Source organism: Leptonychotes weddellii, chromosome 1 (assembly GCF_054177405.1).
Source record: "Leptonychotes weddellii isolate Sample4059 chromosome 1, ASM5417740v2, whole genome shotgun sequence".
NCBI lineage: Eukaryota > Metazoa > Chordata > Mammalia > Carnivora > Phocidae > Leptonychotes > Leptonychotes weddellii.
This window is the reverse complement of record NC_138369.1, coordinates 11,109,375-11,128,426: the sequence shown is the minus strand read 5'-3', so window position 1 is coordinate 11,128,426 and position 19,052 is coordinate 11,109,375. Positions and strand designations below refer to the sequence as shown.

Here is a 19,052-nt window from a genome sequence, read left to right as displayed (position 1 = left end):
GGGCAGCCCACACTACACCCCTACCCAAAGCACCCACCTGAGGGAATAGCTCAACATGGCCCAGAAGCCCGGCTGCTCACACTGGCTCTCAGTTTTACCCTCCAGCAGTCCCTGAAAATCCTGCATGTCTGGCTCAGCCAGCAGGGCCAGTCCCCTCCAGGGAGGGTCCACAGGGCATTGCCTGGGGCCAGCAGGACGGGAGGCCTGGGCAGGCAGCTGGAAACAGAGGGAACCTGTCACCCAAGGGTGCTGGAAAGGAGGCTGGCAGAGGAAGCCAGCAGGCCCATGCTGTCTGGGGACAAGCTCTACCAGCTCACGAGCTTGCCCCCAAGCACAAAGCACAAACAGGTCCTGGTGCACTCTAAGCAGAGAGACCAGTGGAAAAGGAAGGAGGCTGAGGATTTCTGAGTAAGAGGGCCTGTGCCGAAAACAAGCAGGAAATGGGAGGGGGGAGCAGGCAGGTGGCCAAGGAGGTGACATTGGAGCTGGGAAGAGGACTCTAGGCAGGAGGCCCAGCGAGTGCAAAGGCCCTGGGGTCAGAATGAGCATGATGGGGGGAGGACCAGCATGGAGGGGACAAGGGGGCCAGGCCGCCCACCAGTAAACAAGGAGGTTGGGGTGGGGGGAGGCTCAGGGCCTTGTGGGACCTCACTCTGAGTATGATGAGAACCCACCAGAAAGATTTAAGCCGAAGTGACCTGAGCCACCTTCCCTTGCACAGAGTCCTCCGTGCCAGGAGGAGCTGGATTGAGGGGCCAGAGTGGGGAAGGGCAGGCAATGTGGGCGTGGGTGGTTCATTCTTAGTAGATGGGACACAGAGCAGATGGCGATGGGACCCCTGACTCCAGTACCTTCCAGGATGGGGCCCAATGAGACATCTGGATAATCAGCTGCTGTCCAGATACAAGGAAGACTGCCCAGGACAGGAAGAACCTGGAAGCACCTGTCCCAGGCGCTGAGCACTGCCAGGTCGCACCCCTGGATGTACTTACAGCTTCCCAAAGGGTCCCAGGAGGGTGTCCACAGGCATGTTGGCTCACCCCAATTCCTGTTCACAGCCTCTCGTGGACACAGCCCCTGGCCAGGCACTCTGTCTGTCCCTCTCTTGTCCCCATGCAGGTACAGGACAGCCTTCCTCCTGATGTCTCCCTCCTTCATGTCCAGACCCCCACTCAGAACATGTGGCTATTAGAGACTTACGAAAGGTGTCACAGCTATCCTTGCTTCCCATCACCCCACTTGTGCCCTGAACCAGCAGCTGTGCCCCCCACTGCAGGGTTCCTGCCGCCACCCGCGGGATGAAGTCCATCGTGCCTGTGGGAACATGAGGCCAAGCTGGGGCACTCCCAGGATCGTCCCCTTGGGCCCTGCCTTCTCACACACATGCCCCCCCATGCCAAGCCTCTGCAGCTTCTGTGCCCCCTACCAGGTGCACCTTCTTCTACCCCCTGGGCAAACCTCACTCAGGGTATCACTGTGCTCAATGTGGCTGTCCCCGTGCGCCACTAGGCACCGACTGCTCCAGGAGCAGCTGCAGCCCCGCACCGCTAAGCACCAGGCAGGCTCCGAGCAGGCACTGGTCACACATTCATTCACTGGAGGAGCCTCTCCAGCCTGGCACCCATGGCCACCCTCACAAGGGGACCCCCTCCAGCCTCTCATCCCACGGTTCCTCCTCTGGCCTCTGCCTTGTGATCCCCTCCCAACTCCTTCAAACATGACTCTGCAAGGGCTCAGACCTCTCTGTCCCTCGTGTGCCACCCCTTCCGGAGAGGCCCTGAATGTCAAGTTGGCCAGCAACTCCCGAGTGCCACCCGGCCCTGCCCTCAGAACGCCCCCTGATGCTCACAGGAACCTCCTCCTCTATCCCAGCAGCCCCCCGACCAGGCTCATGTCCTCCCGAATCCTCCATTCCACACTCCTGCTCCTCCTCACCCTGGCAGGTGGCACCATGATCTTCCTGTGTTGCAGCCCGTGCCTCCCTCAGGCCTCCCACCCTCACTGGCCCGGCAGGCACCTCTCATAGCTCCTGAGCTCCCCAGGACCCCTTGCCTCCCACACCTGGTCTCTTGCTCCCCTCAACCAATCTTTTCTCGAGCTCTCCCTAAAACCCAAAGCCAATCCTGGGTCTCTCCTTCCCTACCACATCGGCTAGCCTCTGGATCGTGCCCAAGCTCCCCACCTTGGCTCTTGGGGCCCTTCCAGATCTGACTTCCACTCCTGGCTCTCCTCTCTGGTCACTCGCCCCCCACCGAGAGTCACCTCATACCACAGTCATGCCCCAGACAATCCCTCTCCAAGCTTCTGTGCCTCTGTACACATCATTCCTCCTCTTCCCAAAGACCCTTCCCCTCAATATCCCCTCCTGTCCCACCACAGAGCTCTCCTCTTCCAGGCAACCCTCCCAGCTTTGCCCCACCCTCCCATAGCCTCTTCTCTCCTCTAAGTCAGTAGCTCCTCAAGGCAGTCAGCAGACACCACTTCCTCCATAGAGCACCAACTTGTGCAGGTCCAGTCCTAAGGGCTATTCATGCGCTAACAGAGTTGACCCCCTCCACAAGCACATCTGAGGAGTGGCGATGGGGAACCTGACAGGACCCAGGTATATGCTTGCCCAGGGCCACACAGCTGGGAGGAGGAGAGCAGGGCTTCATATTGTTAAGATGGCAATATTACCCAAAGCAATCTACAGAGTCAGTGCAACCCCTATCAAAATCCCAACCATGATTTTTGCAGAAATAGAAAAAGCCACCATAAAATTCATATGAAATCTCAAAGGACCCTGAATAGCCAAGACAATCTTTAAAAAGAAGAAAGTTGGCAGACTCACACTTCCTGATTTCTAAACTTACTACAAAGCTACAGTAACAAAGACAGTGTGGTACCGGCAATAAAAACAGACCTAGAAACCAGTGGAATAGAAAACCCAGAAATAAACTCTTGCATGCACGGTCAAATGATTTTTGACAAGGGTGCCAAAACCATTCAAGAGAGAAAGGACAGTCTTTTCAACGAGGTGCCGGGAAAACTGGATCTCTACATGCGATGAATAAAGTTGGACCCACACTTTATTCCAGATATAAAAATCAACATGGATCAAAGACTGAAAGCTAAAACTATAAAACTCAGAAGAAAACAGAGAAAAAGCTTAATAATATTAGATTTGGCAGTAACTTCTTGGCTATAAAACCAAAAGCACACTCAACAAAAAATATATATATAAATTGGACTTTACCAAAATTAAAACCATTTGTGCAACAAAGGACACAACAGACACAGCGTAAAGGCCCGTTCTCAAGGAACGTGAGAAAACATTTGCAAATCATACGCTGGATAAGGGATTAATATCCAGAATGTGTCCAGAACTCCTACAACTCAACGACAAAAAACCAATTCAAAACCAGGCCAAAGACTTGAATAGACATTTCTCCAAGTAAGATCCACAAATGGCCAACATGCACATAAAAAGATGCTCAACGTGGGCGCCTGGGTGGCTCAGTTGGTTAAGCGACTGCCTTCGGCTCAGGTCATGATCCTGGAGCCCCAGGATCGAGTCCCGCATCGGGCTCCCTGCTTGGCAGGGAGTCTGCTTCTCCCTCTGACCCTCCCCCCACATACTCTCTCTCATTCTCTCTCTCTCAAATAAATAAAACCTTAAAAAAAAAAAAAAGATGCTCAACATCACTCATCATTTGGGAAATGCACATCAAAACACAATGAGAACCACCTCACAAGCACAAGGATATGATAAAAACACACACACACACACACCCCCACCATAAAGGAAAAGTGTTGGTGAGGCTGTGGAGAGACTGGAACCCTTGTGCGTTTCTGGTGGGAACATGAAATGGCACCACTGCAGTGGAAGAAGGCCTAGCGGTTCCTCAAGAAATTAACCAGCAATGCCACTTCTGCATATATGCCCCCAAAATGGAAGCAGGAATTCGTACACCCATGTTCATAGCACCATTATTCCAAAGAGCCAAAACGTGGAAGCAACCCAAGTGCCCACGGAAAGATGAACGGATCAATCAAATGTGATGCATACGTACAATGAAATATCATTCCACCCTGTAAAGAAATTCTGACACACACTACAACACAGACACGTACTACAACACTGAGGACGTTATGCTGAGGGAAATAAGCCAGTCACAAAAAGACAAATCCAATGAGTCCATTTATAGGAGTGGTCAAATTCACAGGGAAAGAAAAGTGGAATAGTTGGCACCAGGAGCAGGGAAAAGACAGGATGCGGAGTTAGTGTTTAATGGGGACAGAGTTCCCTCCAAAGTTCTGGAAATGGAAGCACCCCAATGTGAATATGCTCAATGCCCATGAACCCTTTTTTTTTTTTTTTTTTTAAGATTTGAGGGCGAGAGAGAGACGGTACACGTGCTTGAGCAGGGATGGTGGGGAGGAGGCAAAGGGAGAGGGAGAGAAAGAATCCCAAGCAGACTCTGAGCACAGAGCCCAACGCGAGGCTTGATCTCACAACCCTGAGATCATGACCTGAGCCAAAATCAGGAGCTGGACGCTTAACCGATTGAGCCACCCAGGCAGCCCGAATCACACATTTAAAAATGAGTAAGATGGTAAATTTTATGTACATTTTACCACAATTTGAGGAAAGGAAAAATATAAAAAGAAAATTAGCACTGTGGGATTCCTGCCCAAAACACACCACCTCAGCTCAACTGCAAGAAAACATCAGACAAACCACCCTGAGCAACAGAAAGATTGAGCAGTTCTCCTCAAGGGCTTGAAGGTCACAGGTGACACAGAAACCCTGAGCAATGGTCGTGGGTTGGAGACCGAGAAGACATGACGACCAAACGTGACATGGGAGCCTGGATGGGATCCTGGGCTAGAGAAAAGTCACTGGGGGACGTCTGGAAGAAATCCAAACGCAGTCCTTAGCCTAGTCAGTAGAAGTGTGCCGACACTGCTGTCCTGGTTTGACCAGCCCACGCTGGTCACGTGACGTGTTCAAGGGCGGGGATGAGGAGGTATGGACAGGGTCTGTACCCCTTGCTGAAATCTAAAACTATCTCAAAAGAAAAAGTGAATGGGGTGCTTGGGTGGTTCAGTCACTTAAGCGGCTGCCTTTGGCTCAGGTCATGATCCCAGTGTCCTGGGATCGAGCCCTGCTTCGGGTTCCCTGCTCAGCAGGGAGCCTGCTTCTCCCTCTGCTGCTCCCCCCACTCATGTGTGCTCATGCGCTCTCTCTCTCTCTCAAATAAATAAATAAAAATCTTTAAAAAAAAAAAAAGAAAAAGAAAAAGTGAAGAGAAATGAATACACTCACTGCCCCCCCAAATGAAACCGAGCAAATTGTTCATAAGCCACACTGTGGCATCTGTCACATGTCAAACCACAGCACATGGGTCCAAAGGGTAAGACCCTGCCCTCACAGCTGCCCCACAGGGCACCCTGATGCTGGCTAAGCACAGAGCCAAGCACTTGGGGTGGGCATGTCCTAAGCTGTACAACTCTACCGATGGGAAACTGAGGCACTGAGAAGTGCAGTCGTTTGAGGAAAGCCAGCAGAGGCAGGGCTTGAGCCAGAGGAAGCCACTTGGCCAGTCGCTGGGATGACAGGGCGGGGCCGTGGGCAGGTCCTTCGGGCACAAGTGGCGCCCAGTAGGGCCCTGCTATGGACCCTCAGGGCTCCTCCCTCTGCTGTTGCTGAGCCAGCGGTGAGGGAATTAACATCTCCTTGCCACCTGCAGGCAAAGACTGAGGCTGCAGGGCCTACAAATCACTCCCGGGGCTGCGCATTGATTCCGTGATGATTTAATGAGCCGCTCCCGTCCTAATTACAGCTATCAAACCCCGCCTGCCTGGGAGGACAGAGGGACTGAGAAAGCTCTATGCTCACAGGTGCAGAAGGACCCGTGGAAGAGGGCCGCAGGAGCTTGTTTCTGCAGTTACTTGAGAACCACTGAGCTTACCAAGAAAGGCTTTTTAGCCAGGCTGGGAGTGGACACAGAGACCCCTCTGCGCGACGTGCTCTGCCTCCCCCTGTCCCCAACTATCCGGCCCCCCAGCCCGAGGACTGGCTGGCCCTGCAGAGCCAGCCCCGGGCACTGTGCCTGGCTGGGCCGACACCTCCTCCCAGAGATTTCCAGGCAAGTGACCAGCTGGCATGCACCCACCCACCCTCTGCGCCCAGGTGAGCTGTATCAGATGCACAGAAGAACAGAAGAAACCGGAAGTGCTTTGGGTTTTGTTTTCAAGTTTCATCAAAGTTTTGAAACATAGTTTCCTTTTTTTTTTATTATTTAAACAAGCAAAAGATGTGGCAGAGAGCTCCCTAGCAAGCCCAGCAGGCAGGGAAGGCCGCCTGCAAAAGTTCTCAGGGGACTCCACCATTGGACAGCGGAGTCCTAGGCAGTGAGGGAGAGACCACAGAGCTCTGAGGCTGTAGCTGGGAATGGGTGCAGAGACTCCTCTGGATAGAACGCCACACCCCAACTTTGGGGTGAAAACCCTGTGACCAAGTGGGGTATCAGGCTGGGACCACAGACAAAGCGAAATTTCACATATGAAATTAGGACTCCAGGTCTCGACTGCAAAAATGCCTTTCCTCGGTCCAGGAGCCACCAGAGCACAAAGTTGAAGCGATTTAATATAAACTCCCCCCATCACCTTCCTGGGGAATCAGATTCCTGATTCTTGGATGAAAGAACATCTCCCAAGTCACCAGGTCCTGGTCTGTAATGAATCCAACACCCATGATCTCGGCGGGGGGGGGGGTACTGGGAAGGGAAGGAGACCCCTGCCCCAGCCCCCTCTCAGGTCCCTGCAACCGCCCATACGGCAGCCGGAGGGATCTTTGCTAAACCAACATCTCGTATCACAGTCCTGCTTAAAACCTTCCCAGAGTCAGGGCGCCTGGGTGGCTCAGTCGTTAAGCGTCTGCCTTCGGCTCAGGTCATGATCCCCAGGATCCTGGGATCGAGCCCCGCATCAGGCTCCCTGCTCCACGGGAAACCTGTTTCTCCCTCTCCCACCCCCTGCTTGTGTTCCCTCTCTCGCTGTGTCTCTCTCTGTCAAATAAATAAAATCTTAAAAAAAAAAAAAAAACCACCTTCCCAGAACAACCCACTACCAGATCCTGACTGCTGACCAGGGCCCACGAGCTATCATTCACTGAGCTCAGTCAGGTCAGGCTCTCCCCCACGACAAGCTTCGTGCTCTCCCCGACAAGTTTCGTGCTCTCCATCCCCATGGCTCATCCTCATCCCCTGGGCTCAGCTCAAACATCACATCCCCCAAAGGGTCCCCACCCCATTTCACTCTCTTAGAGCCATGACCTGAGGGCTGGGGACTAGCTGGCCACTGTTTCATGTGACTTGTTCTGCAAGGCATCCCCAGGACACAGCACCATGTAGGTGCTCAATAAATACTGAATGATGATCTCAGGGTCCTGGGATCGAGCCCCACGTCGGGCTCCCTGCTCAGCGGGGAGTCTGCTTCTCCCTCTGCCTCTCACTTGTGCACACGTGCACGTGCTCTCTCTCTCTCTCAAATAAATAAAATATTTTTTCAAAAGGGGGGGTGTGTGGGTGGCTCAGTTAGTTAAGCATCTGCCTTCAGCTCAGGTTATGATCCCAGAGTCCTGGGATCGAGCCCCACATTAGGCTCCCTGCTCAGCAGGGAGTCTGCTTCTCCTTCTGCCTCTCCCTCATGTGCGTGCTCTCTCTCAAATAAATAAAATCTTTAAAAATAAATAAATACTGACTGAAGGAACAGACTTTCCAGTCCAAACTGTGGCCACTGCAGGGAGACCTCACTGGGCAACCCTGATGCTTCTTGCGCTCTGTCCCAGGGCACCACACTGCCCCAAGCCTGCTGGCCCCAAGCCCATATGGGTCTGCAGTCCACCTCATAACACACCATGCTTGGTTAATACTGAAACTTTCTCACTGAAGTTGTTCAGCCAAACTGAAGCTCTGGGAAGACCACCATGCTCCCCACCTGGCTCCATGGCCCCTCAGCGCCTTGGATGTGTTCCCAGATTGAGAATAGGAACACACATCACACTCCTGCTACATAAGGGAGGGAAGCCTGACTATGTGGTGGGAAACTGGCCCTTTTAAAGGACACCTGCACCCAGGGAATTCCAGAATGAACTGGAGACAGGCCTGCCCTCAGGGAGGTCACAGTCCAGTGTCTGCTTAGCAACTGCTGAATGCCCAATATGTGCCTATTGAGTATCCGCTGAGTAAATCCCGTGTGCCTGCTGAATTCCTGCTGAACGCTTGCTGAATACACACTGTGTGCCTGCTGAATGCTTGCCAATACACACTGTATGCGGGCTAAATGCCTGCTGAATGGGAGCTGTGTGCCCACCAGCAGTCCACATGTGCCTGCTGCCAAGTGCTGCCGAGCACCTGCTCAGTACACACAGTGTGCCTGCTGAACGCCTGCCATCGGAAGAGTGCCCACTGAGCGCCACCATGTGTTCACTGTGCACACACCTCCAGCATCTCAGCAGCAGCCACCACGCAGAAGCATCCATGTGCTGGCCCCATTCTGTATGCGCTACATGCGTTAACCTAAATCTGACCACAGTCCGGCCAGAGACCACTGTGACCCCTGCTTCACAGAGAGGGAGCGGAGCACAAAGAAAGCTCAGCCAGGCCTAAAATCACCCAGGAGGAAGCAAGGAGAAGCCCAGCAGCCGTGGCCCTGCACCAGGCACCAGGTGCTACAGAATCCCCCCACACTTTCTGCACTTCGTTTCCATTTGGCAAATAATAAATATTGACTCTCTCCACGTCCTTGGCCCATGAGGCAGGCCGTGGCTTCCTTGTTTGCGCACCTGGACCCCCATCCGGCCAGCAACACCACGGCCACACCCAGCCAGGGCAAGGCACCCACCTCTGCCCTGGGGTGGGGCTGGATGTGGTAGCAGGAGGCAGGGGAGGGGGTCAGAGACACCCCAGCCAGGACCAGGGAGCCATTCCATCTCACAAGCTCCAAGGCAAAGTGGGACTCTCCCACCCCCACCCCTTTCTCTCTGGTTCCCCCATCACAGCCAGGGAGCCTCCACCTTACCCTCCTTCCTCTCACCTCCTGATAATTCTGTCATTATTACCCTCTAAATGTCCCAAATCAGCTCTCCCTTTGTCCCATGGCCCACCCCAAGCTGCTACATGCCCCCCACTTGCTGTGGGCAAAAGGACACACACAGGAGGGGCCATGCCTGGGTGCACGCACCCATGGGAACAAACATAATGAATGTCTGGTTTGCAAAAAACCAGGGACAGCCTCCATGATCTTCAACAGATGGATATGAATTGAAGTTCGGCATACAACAGGGTCCTCTATGCCTACATTAAGAAAAACATGGGCCCTGGATTCAGACATAGGTTCAAACCCAACCCCCGCCCCCCGCACAGAGAGCCAATCACCTCTCCCACCCGTTTCTCATCTGTGCAACAGGAGAAGCAGCAGGCTTCCTCGTGGGTTACTACAACAACCCACTGGGCATACACACATGGGCTCTACCAAGTCTGGCTCCTGCCACTCCCTGCATCTTCATGTCACTCATGCTGCCGTCCTGCTGGAACCTTCCATGGCTCCCCATGGCCCACACGCAGGGTCTGGCCCAGGGCCCTCCACCACCCGCCCCACCTCCCTCCCAGCTGCTCTGCCCATGCAGCCTACGCTCCTCGAGCACTGTGGCACACGGCTTCAGGAGCCTGGAAGGCTCTGCTCCACCCTGACCAGCTGGCAAACACCCAGAGCAGCATGAGAAGAGAGAAAACGTACAGGGGACTCAGGTCAAATCCCAGCTCACCTGTCCCTAATGCTGTGACACTCTCCAAGCCTCAGTCTCCCCCTCTATAAACCAAGGAGAATACCATCGGCTGCCCGGGGGTGTTACTACCTGTCACTAGGCTTCATGCTTGTAGCTCCTGGAACTGGGGCCTCCACCCGGCCCCTCTGCACCTGCACAGTCCCCGCACATCGAGGGCTGCAAGAGCAGGGCTGCTCAGCCTGAGCACCACAGACACCTGGGGCTGGATCATTCTCTGGGTTGGGGCTGTCCAGGGCACCGCAGGGTGCTGAGCAGCATCTCCAGACTCCACCCACCACATGCCAACAGCATCCTCCCAGCCCAAGTCATGACAACCAAAAATGTCCCCAATGTTGCCAAATGCCCCTAGAGACAGAACTGGCCAGGGTGAGCCCCCCGTGCCACTTGTCTCTGATGCTTCCCTGGCACTGCACTCAGGCCAGTCTCTCCCAAGACTGGATCCCACCCCTGACATCAGCATGGCATTTTCCAGAGGGTCCCATTTAAAAAGAAATCACTAGCACAACAGTCTCTTAATCTTGACCCCCGAGGTACTTTTGCCTCGTCTCACAGAACAGCACCAGAGGGAGCCCCAGACCCCCGGGCTAAAATCAGAAGCCCCCAGCACAGAAAGCAGCAGAAAAGGGCTGACGTGTAGCCTTCCACAGTGCCTGCAATGGCCCAGCTCTGACCCAGAGAAATTGAATTAACCCCAACCAGGACCAGAAGGCCCACTGCAAAGACAAGAGTCACCTCGCACCATCCCCCAGGCCAGCTTTAGGAACAGTGACAGTGGAACACCTTTCTCAGCTCTATGGACCCACAAACACCTCCGTGCCACCAACCGAGGGCTAGACAGCTAGTTCACACCCCTGACCAAGGCCGACCCTCTCCCTCTGCGTGGCACAGCCCTGGTGACCGCAGGGCACAGGACTCCCAGCAAGGCCTGCGTGGCCGGCTTCCCAGGTCCCCACTCAAATTCGGGCTCCCATCTGGATCTGCAGAAGCAGAATCTGGGAGGAGCCCAGAGGCTTCATCCTTTATCTCAGAAATGACAGAACCAGCGCCCACCATCTTCCCGACCTTCCCTGTCGCTCTAAGTCAGCAGGTCTCAAACTGCGGGCAAGACGCATTGTCCTGGGGCCCGCAAACCTTCTACGAAGCTCCAGATGGTAAATATTTTCGCCTCTGCAGGCCATGCGGTCTCTGTCAAAATGACTCAACTCTGCCATAGATAAGACATAAACGAACAGGATGACCATGTTCTAATAAAACTTTATTTACAAAAACAAGCATAGCTCGCTGAACTCCGGATTAGCGGGTTAAGAAATCAATTTGGTGGGTCCCCACTAGCATTCTACATTAAACAGAAGGGAACGGATTTTATCAGCTTTCCCCCCATGGATGGGGGGCGCTGGACTCCTCAGAGAAAGTTGTTTTGACTTTATGTTTGTTGCTGGGTGCTGGGATGCCACGAAACACTAATTTCTAACCCCAGGTCAGTCAAGGAAGTGAGAAGGCATCTTCGGGACTAAGCCCTCAGTTCCCATGCCTGTCTCTCAGCCAGTGACAACCCCCACCCCCCCGGCCCAGCAAGTGTTTGCTTCAGCCCATTTTCATGTCGTGGGCACCGGCTCAGGAGAGGAACTGCCATGAATATTGATTTGCTAGGCAGTAGCAGGTAGTCAGGGTGTGCAGAGGTGGGGCCCACCTGCTCTGAGGAATCCAGGAGGCCTTCCTGGACCTGTAGTGTGCATGGAACCAGGGGTGTCTGGGGCTGGGTGTGAGCTTTGGGAGGGGTTCTCTGCACAGGACCTCAGGCTGGTGGGGACACTCGACAGTCACCTATGGGAAGCATGCATGGAAAGGCTGGGAACAGGGCTGAGGCTCCCATGAAAAGCCTCCTCCCAAACGACAACTTAGAAGCTTGCTACTTAGAAGCTTGTCTCTTCCAGGCTGTGGAGGGTTGGAGCACCAGCCTGATCTAGGCAGTGACTTTCAGAGGGAGAAGAGCCATGGGTCACACACAAAGGGGCATGTGATGCATCCCACAGCCGCCACCTCTGTGACAACGGTAGTTACTGGCCAGAAGTATGTATGCCCGGGTCCAAGTCAAAGGAGGAACATGTGCTTAGCTGCAGAAACAATCACATCTCAGAGAAATCAAGGCCCAGGTGGGACCAACGTGCTCTGGCAAGCAACAGAAGGTTCCAGTCTGTGGTTTTAATTCCTTGTTTCAGACACCTTGTATGTGACTGTCTCGGGGCTGGGCACCAACTCTACCTCTTCCCAGCTAGGACACCACTCTGGGCCTCAGTTTCCCCATCTGTACGGTGGGGAAGACAACACCTCCTCTCTGAGGGGGGCTGAGCATCAAGAATCAGGGACTAAGTGAAGGCCACACGGTGCCAGGCAGGGATCAGGAACCAAGAGGGCAAACTTGACCCACTGCCTTAGAATAAACCCTCATCTCGCCCCCAGGTCTTGCTCTTACTATCATCCCTCTGGCTTATTCACCATTGGCTCAGGGCCAGCAATGGGCTAAGGGTCCCCAGTTCCGGACAATGGATGAAGGAAGGATCCCCTCTAATCCTCAACGGTAAAGGCCACATGACCTGTATGAGCCGGCCAGAGAAGGACAGATGTGTGCATCTGCAGACAACCCCTAGGCCCACTGTCCCGAGGTGGTTTCAGCAAGGTACCCAGACTCTGCCTTAGCCTGGGGTGGCGGGGAGAGCGACCTGGGGCCACCGTCACAAAGGACCACAAACTGAGCAGTGTAAAACAAAAGGACTTTATTCTCTCTCAGTTCTGGAGACCAGACTTCTGAAATCCAGGTGTGGGCAGGGCCGCATTCCCTCCCGAGGTTCTAGGGGAGGATCTTTCTTGGTCTCTTCCAGCTTCTGGGGGCTCCAGGCATCCTTGGCTCACGGGAGCATCATGCCAGTCTCTGCCTCCATCATCATCATCACGTGGCCTTCTCCCGCATGCAGCTGTGTGTTCTCTTTTTACGAGAACACCAGTCACAAGATTTAGGACCACCCTAAATCCAGGATGATCTCATCTCGAGATCCTTACCCTAATTTCATCTACAGAGACGTCTTTTCTAAATAAAGTCGCGGCCACGGGTTCTGGGGGTCAGGACACGGACAAATCTTTTTGGAGGCCCCTGTCCTACTCAACCCAATCCTCAGTGTGCAGCTCACAACCTGGAGAGCATGAGCCTGCCGGGCTTTCTGGGGGGCGGGAGATGGCTCGCTCCAGCCTCTCAAACAGAGCAGCTCGGGGAGCCCTGCGTGCGTGTGTGCGTGCGGAGGCTGCAGATGGCACCAGACACTTGAAGCAGCCGGCACAGAGGCAAACAGTGCCGAAGCCAGGACTGGGGCCAGGACTGGGGGCGGCCTTCACGCTCTGCGAACCCAAGCCACCGCTGCGCTAGGCCTGCCGCCCAGGGACCCGTTTTCCCCCAGCCTGTGCAGAGCCACCCCCGTAACAGGGGAGGGCCAGGAGAACACCCTCCTTCGGTGCAGCCATAACTGGCAGCCCTGGCTGGGCCACCACGGACTGCTTTGCTTTGTGTGGGGGCTTTTTCTGGCCCAGGTGCCGCTCCCTGGGATGCTTAGCCATCAGTCACACGCAGAGCCTTCTGTGTCCTGAGGCCCTGGGAGGCAGGTGACACACCCCATACTCCCTCCCCTCACTCCCCTACATGAGATCTACCTGCACATCCAGGCAGCTCTGCTGCCCAAGTATCACCCAAAGCCACTAATCCTGGTCACCACCACAGACACCTCCAGGCTCAAGCCACCACTCCCCGATCCCAAACCCAGGTGCCACAGCAACCTCTCACCATCTGCCTGCTTCTCCCCTCATCCCCTGGCCCGTTCAGCCCACAGTCATCTTTGTGAGACATGAAGAGTCCTCAAAGGTTAAACGGACAGTGACCCTATGACCTGGCACCTACCATGTGACCTCCGCTCCGTGGTATCCACTCAAGGGAGAAGAGCTGCAGCCACACAAGCTCCTGGGTGCGAATATCCGTGGCAGTGACAGTCACAATGGCCCAAAGGTGAAAACAACCTAAACGTCCATCGATGGATGAATGGCTATATGGAACGTGGCAGGGCCACAAAATGCAGTATTATTCAGCCTTAAAAAGGAAATGACAGACATGCCCAACTGTGAATGTACTTATTGCCACGGAACCGTCCACTTAAAAATGGTGAAGGTGGCGAATTTTATGATCTATATATCTCACCACAAGTTTTTAAAAAGAATGAAACACTGACACACCCTCCAGTGTGGATGAACCTTGAAAACCTCGTGCCAAGTGAGAGAAGCCGGACACAAAAGGCCACGTGGTTCATGATTCCACGTGTATAAAATGTCCAGAACAGACAAATCCATGGAGACAGAAAGCAGATGAGTGGGTGCCAGGGGCTGGGGGAGGGGGCATGGGGCTTCCTTTCACACTGATGGAAACGTCCCAAAGTTGACTGGTGATGGTTGCACAACTCTGTGAGCATGCTAAAAACCACTGAATGGTATATTTTAAGTGAGTAGATTTAACGTACTTGGAATTGTATCTCAATAAAGCAAAGGATCAAGACTTTCACCATCACAAACCTTCCCAGGGCCCCTCCCTCAGTGAAATCGAGGGCTCGCCAAGCCACGCCAACCTCACCTCGACTCTCGCTCTATGTGCCAGTCTGTCTTCTGATCTGTCCTCCACCTTGCCAAGCCTTTCCCACTTTAGGGCCTCTGTGCCTGCCTGTCCCTCACCTGGGGCACTCTTCCCCAGTAGGGGGGAGGGGGCTGCATCTCACTGTTGGGGTGTCAACTTCCCACTCTGGCCAGTCCCAGCAAGTCACTCTGTTGCTTCTCTCTGAGAACATCCATTTTGTTCATTTGCAGCAATTCTCTCCTGTCCCCCCTAAAGCCACAATGGCTCCCCAAAACCATGGCCCTCACATGCCCTGGATGCTGCTATTTCCCCAGCACCCAACATGGTCCCTGAACAGTCCCTGAAATGTGCTGCCCCAACCTTACAGGTCAAGATTCTGAGACCCAGAGAGGTTAAGAGACCTGCCCAAAGTCACACAGCAGAGCACCATGGCCCTCCCTGCACCTCGGGCTCCCCCAACTCTGAGGGTAAGAATGGAATACTCATGCACCGACCCTTCTACCCTGCGACTTGAAAGTGGTCTCCCCGACATCACACCGCATCCCCACACCCAACCTGGTCCTTAGGGCTCCTGCCCCTGGGTAAGGTCACAGCATGGATTTATGCATCAGGCTGAACGACTGCGGGCTTTCACATGGTAATGGCGTGCCTATCACCAAGGACTGTAGACTGACACTTGGGCATTCATGGGAAAGAGCAGGTACCAAAGCAGCCACATCCCCCCTGTTTGCAGGTAAAAACTTTGGCATCTATCATAGGGGAAGACTGCAGCCACAGAAGGAAAGGAGGGGAGCCTGCGTCAGGTGGGTTCGCTCACCTGCACCAGGCATTGCAGATTTGCCGCTCGTCACATGCAATAGCCCAAGAGGCTTGGAAAGAGCTTGCTCGTCCTGGTCCCAGGTGTAGGAAAAGCCACCAGCCCGTCCAAGACGGCACACCATACAGGTGGGTGCAGAGCTTTGACCTCTATCTGACCAGGTGCAAAGCTTGTACCCCTGCCCCCTCAACATTTCCTCCAACCTGAAGGGTTTTTAGCCTCAGCACTGCTGACTTTTGGGCCTGTGTCACTCTCTGTGGTGGGGGCCATCCATGAATCGTGAGGTGTTGAACAGCATCCCTATTCTGTACCCACTGGATGCCAGGAGCGCCCCTCTCCCCCAGACAAGACAACCAAAATGTCTCCAGACACTGCCTAATGTCTCTGCGGGACAGAATTGCCCTCCATACAAAACACTGCTGTCTCACAAGATCCAGTGTAAGTTCACCTCCGCCCAAGGCTCACGCCCAACTCCCAGTGTAAAGGAAGGCGAGAGGGAAGAAAGAGACAGAAAATGGTTACCAAGACCAAGAGAATGGCTGTCTGCATATCTTACAAATCTTTCCTAACTCTATCAATAAATGACATATAAGCAAATGTGCTCTGCGTGTTCAATGGAGTATTACTTGGCCATTAAAAGCAACGAAGTTCTCTGATATATGCTATAATGTGGATGAACCTTGAAAATACGCTGAGTGAGAGAAGCCAGACACAAAAGGCCACAGGTTGTAGGATCCCATATATGTGAAATGTCCAGAATAGGTAAATCCATAAAAACAGAAAGCAGGGGCGCCTGGGTGGCTCAGTTGGTTAAGCGACTGCCTTCGGCTCAGGTCATGATCCTGGAGTCCCGGGATCGAGTCCTGCATCGGGCTCCCTGCTCGGCAGGGAGTCTGCTTCTCCCTCTGACCCTCCTCCCTCTCATGCTCTCTGTATCTCATTCTCTCTGTCTCAAATAAATAAATAAAATCTTAAAAAAAAAAACAGAAAGCAGATTGGTCGTTGCCAGGGGCTGAGGGAGGGAGGAATGGAGAGTGACTGCACATGGGGATGGGATTTCTTTCGAGAGTGATGAAAAGTGTTCTGGAATTAGACCCTGGTGATGGTTGCACAACTCTGTAAAATACGCTAAACACCACTAATTTTTACACTTTCAACAGGTGAATTATTCAGTACACAAACTATATGTCAATAAAGTTATTATTTTAATGAAATCTTTTTAAAAACAATAATACATTTCCAAATCCAATGCAGAAACCAGACATCCAGTCATGAAAACAGCCATCAACCTAGCATGACCCCCTTCTTCCCGTCACACTACATACACCTACTGCAATGAGACAAGATAAAGTGGACATTCTTGCCCTCAGAAACCCTGACTTATGGGGACACTCAAGGTGCTTGCTTGCTTTCATTCATTCATTCATTCATTCACCAACCATCTCTTCCTCTACATGCTAAGCAAAAACATGAGCTGCTGGAGCAGGAACAGACGGTACCTGGTCAATGGTGAGCACCCCATCAATATGTGCCAAACAAATGCACAAAAATGAAGATACACATTCTAGCCTACGTGGTCATGATCTCACAGAGAAACAGCAACTAATTAGAAAAGAGAATGACCTGAAAATTCCACCTAAAGAATCAGAGACTGAGGCTCTCGTCAAAGAGGTATGTCTGCCTGGGACAGCCAGATCGGAGGCCAAATCCAGAAACCAGCCATATGGGTCTCTGCAGCTCCCATGCAAACCCTCCCCAAGGCCTCAAGATGCAGGACAGGGGGGAGGGTCCCGCCACTCTGCAGGAATGCAGCAGAGACTTACTGCCACCTGTGCAAAGCGTGCTCTCCTCTTTGACCCACAAGGAAGGACTTGCTAGCCACACCTGACAAATGAGGATACAGAGGCCTAAGGAGCTTGGGACCTCAGTGCAGTCATGTCGCCAGAGAGGTGGGCCCAGGAGAAGAGCCAAGCCTCCAGCTCCTCTCAAGGCCCACAGTAGCTTCCCAGGTGAGGTTAGCAGGTAACCTGGCCTGCCCCTGCATACCAAACACAGCCAGCAACTTGAGGAAGAACTGTCCCTCCACCCTGGCCCTGAGAGGCCAGGAGTCATCTGTGGCCAGCTGTCCCTTGTCTCAGTGGGAGGAACACAACCTGGTCCCCACCATATGGGCTACATGGGGAGGGGGTAGCTGTCTCCACTCCAAGCTCCAGGACGGACCACAATCTGTCTTCCTGACCACCCTCAGGTCCCCACAGGAGAGGGCACCAAAACTTTCCTTCAGATAATCTGAAAGGGAGAAATACCTATCCCACCTCAAGTCTACAAATGAAGATACCTGTCCTTCCTCCAACACCCAGGGAGTGAAGGTACAGGTGACAAAGATGTAGAGACACCCATCCCTTCAGGTAGCAATGATGTGGGGACAGCTGTTCCCCTTAGGTCACAATGATGTGGAGGCACTTTTCCCGCACCAGGTACGAACGATGTGGGAACATCTATCCCCCCCTCCCCAGGTAACAATGATGCTTGCAAGCAGCGCCCAGTTCATACACCTCACAGTATCATCCTCTCTTCCCTAGGTAGCAGTGATATGGAAGCATCTGACCCCCTCAGGTAGCAAGGATGTAGGGACACCTGTCCCTCCTCAAGTAACAATGATGTGGTGGCACCTACTCCCTCCAGGTAGTAATGATGTAGAGGCCACTGTCCCCTCCAAATAATAATGAAATAGTGACACCTATCCCCACCTCCAAGTAGCAATGATGTAGGGACACCTGAACCCTTTCAGGTATCGGTGATGTGGGGGCACCTGGCCCTCCCACGATGCCCGGGGCGTAGGAACACCTGTACCCTCAGGCTGTGCCAAGCCCCGCCCCGCCGCGCGCGCCCCGCCCCCGCCGCGCGCCCCCCGCCCCGTGCACACGCCGGACACGCGCCCCCTCCCTCCCTTCCCGGCCCCGAAGGGTCGGGGCGGACAGCCCCCTTACCCGCGCGGCCCGCGTCAGGCTCAAGTCCTTCATGACCTCCTCGAAGGCCGCTGTCTCCTCTGCCTGCTTCTGGTTGTGCAGCGCGATCTTCTCGCTGAATTTCCGCGGATTGTTCGAAGTCGCCATCTTCTCGCCGCCACCTCCTCCTCCTCCTCCTCCTCCACCTCTTCACCCCCCCGACTCGCCCGTGCCACCGCGCAAGCGCCGACCGGGCTCGCGGGCGGCGGGCAGTGCGCAGGCGCCTTGGTGGTCGTGAGCGCGGCGCAGGCGTACGGGAGTGGCGCGCGGCGCGGGGGCGAAAGCGCATGCGCACGCCCCAGCGGCGCGCTCGGGTCCAACAGAGGAGGCGGGGGGTTGGCGGGTGGAAAGAGTAGGGTTTGAGCACATGCGTAGTGCGTAGACTCCTGGCCCGCTGGACAGCGGCCGCTTGGCTATTGGACAAGCATCGGTCGGACGGGCTGGGGCGCTGGAGCCCCCAAGGAGACCGCCGGACCCCAAACCTTCCAAATTACAAGGATGGGGCCAGCAACCCACAAAGACAGGTAGCACCCCGATGCTGAGCCGGGGCTCGGACTAGTTCAGCTTTGAGACCAGTTCAGGGAGTTGCTCATTCATGAATTCATCCATTCAACGAGTATTTATTGAGCGCCTGTATGTGCCAGGCACACTGAGGAAAAGGCGTAGCAAGCAGACGTGGTCCCTGACCTGACGGGGTGCGCAGTTAGGGACGGGGACAGACATAACCAACCA

General features: G+C 54.1%; 1 protein-coding gene across 9 annotated transcripts in view; it reads right to left on the bottom strand.

Annotated features, from left to right (window-relative positions):
* Positions 1-18,501, bottom strand: part of CRTC1 (CREB regulated transcription coactivator 1) — a 78,139-nt gene extending 59,638 nt beyond the window's left edge. For 5 of the 9 annotated variants that reach the window (XM_081815762.1, XM_081815794.1, XM_081815807.1 and 2 more), the window contains exon 1: positions 18,303-18,496. In XM_081815762.1, coding sequence (XP_081671888.1) covers positions 18,303-18,428 — 126 coding nt within the window. In that variant the 5' untranslated portion in view covers positions 18,429-18,496. Of the gene's footprint in view, positions 1-18,302 lie in introns of all 9 variants that reach the window. The other 4 variants (XM_081815800.1, XM_081815768.1, XM_081815781.1 and 1 more) reach the window with 4 other exon arrangements.
* Positions 18,502-19,052: the final 551 nt, after the last annotated feature.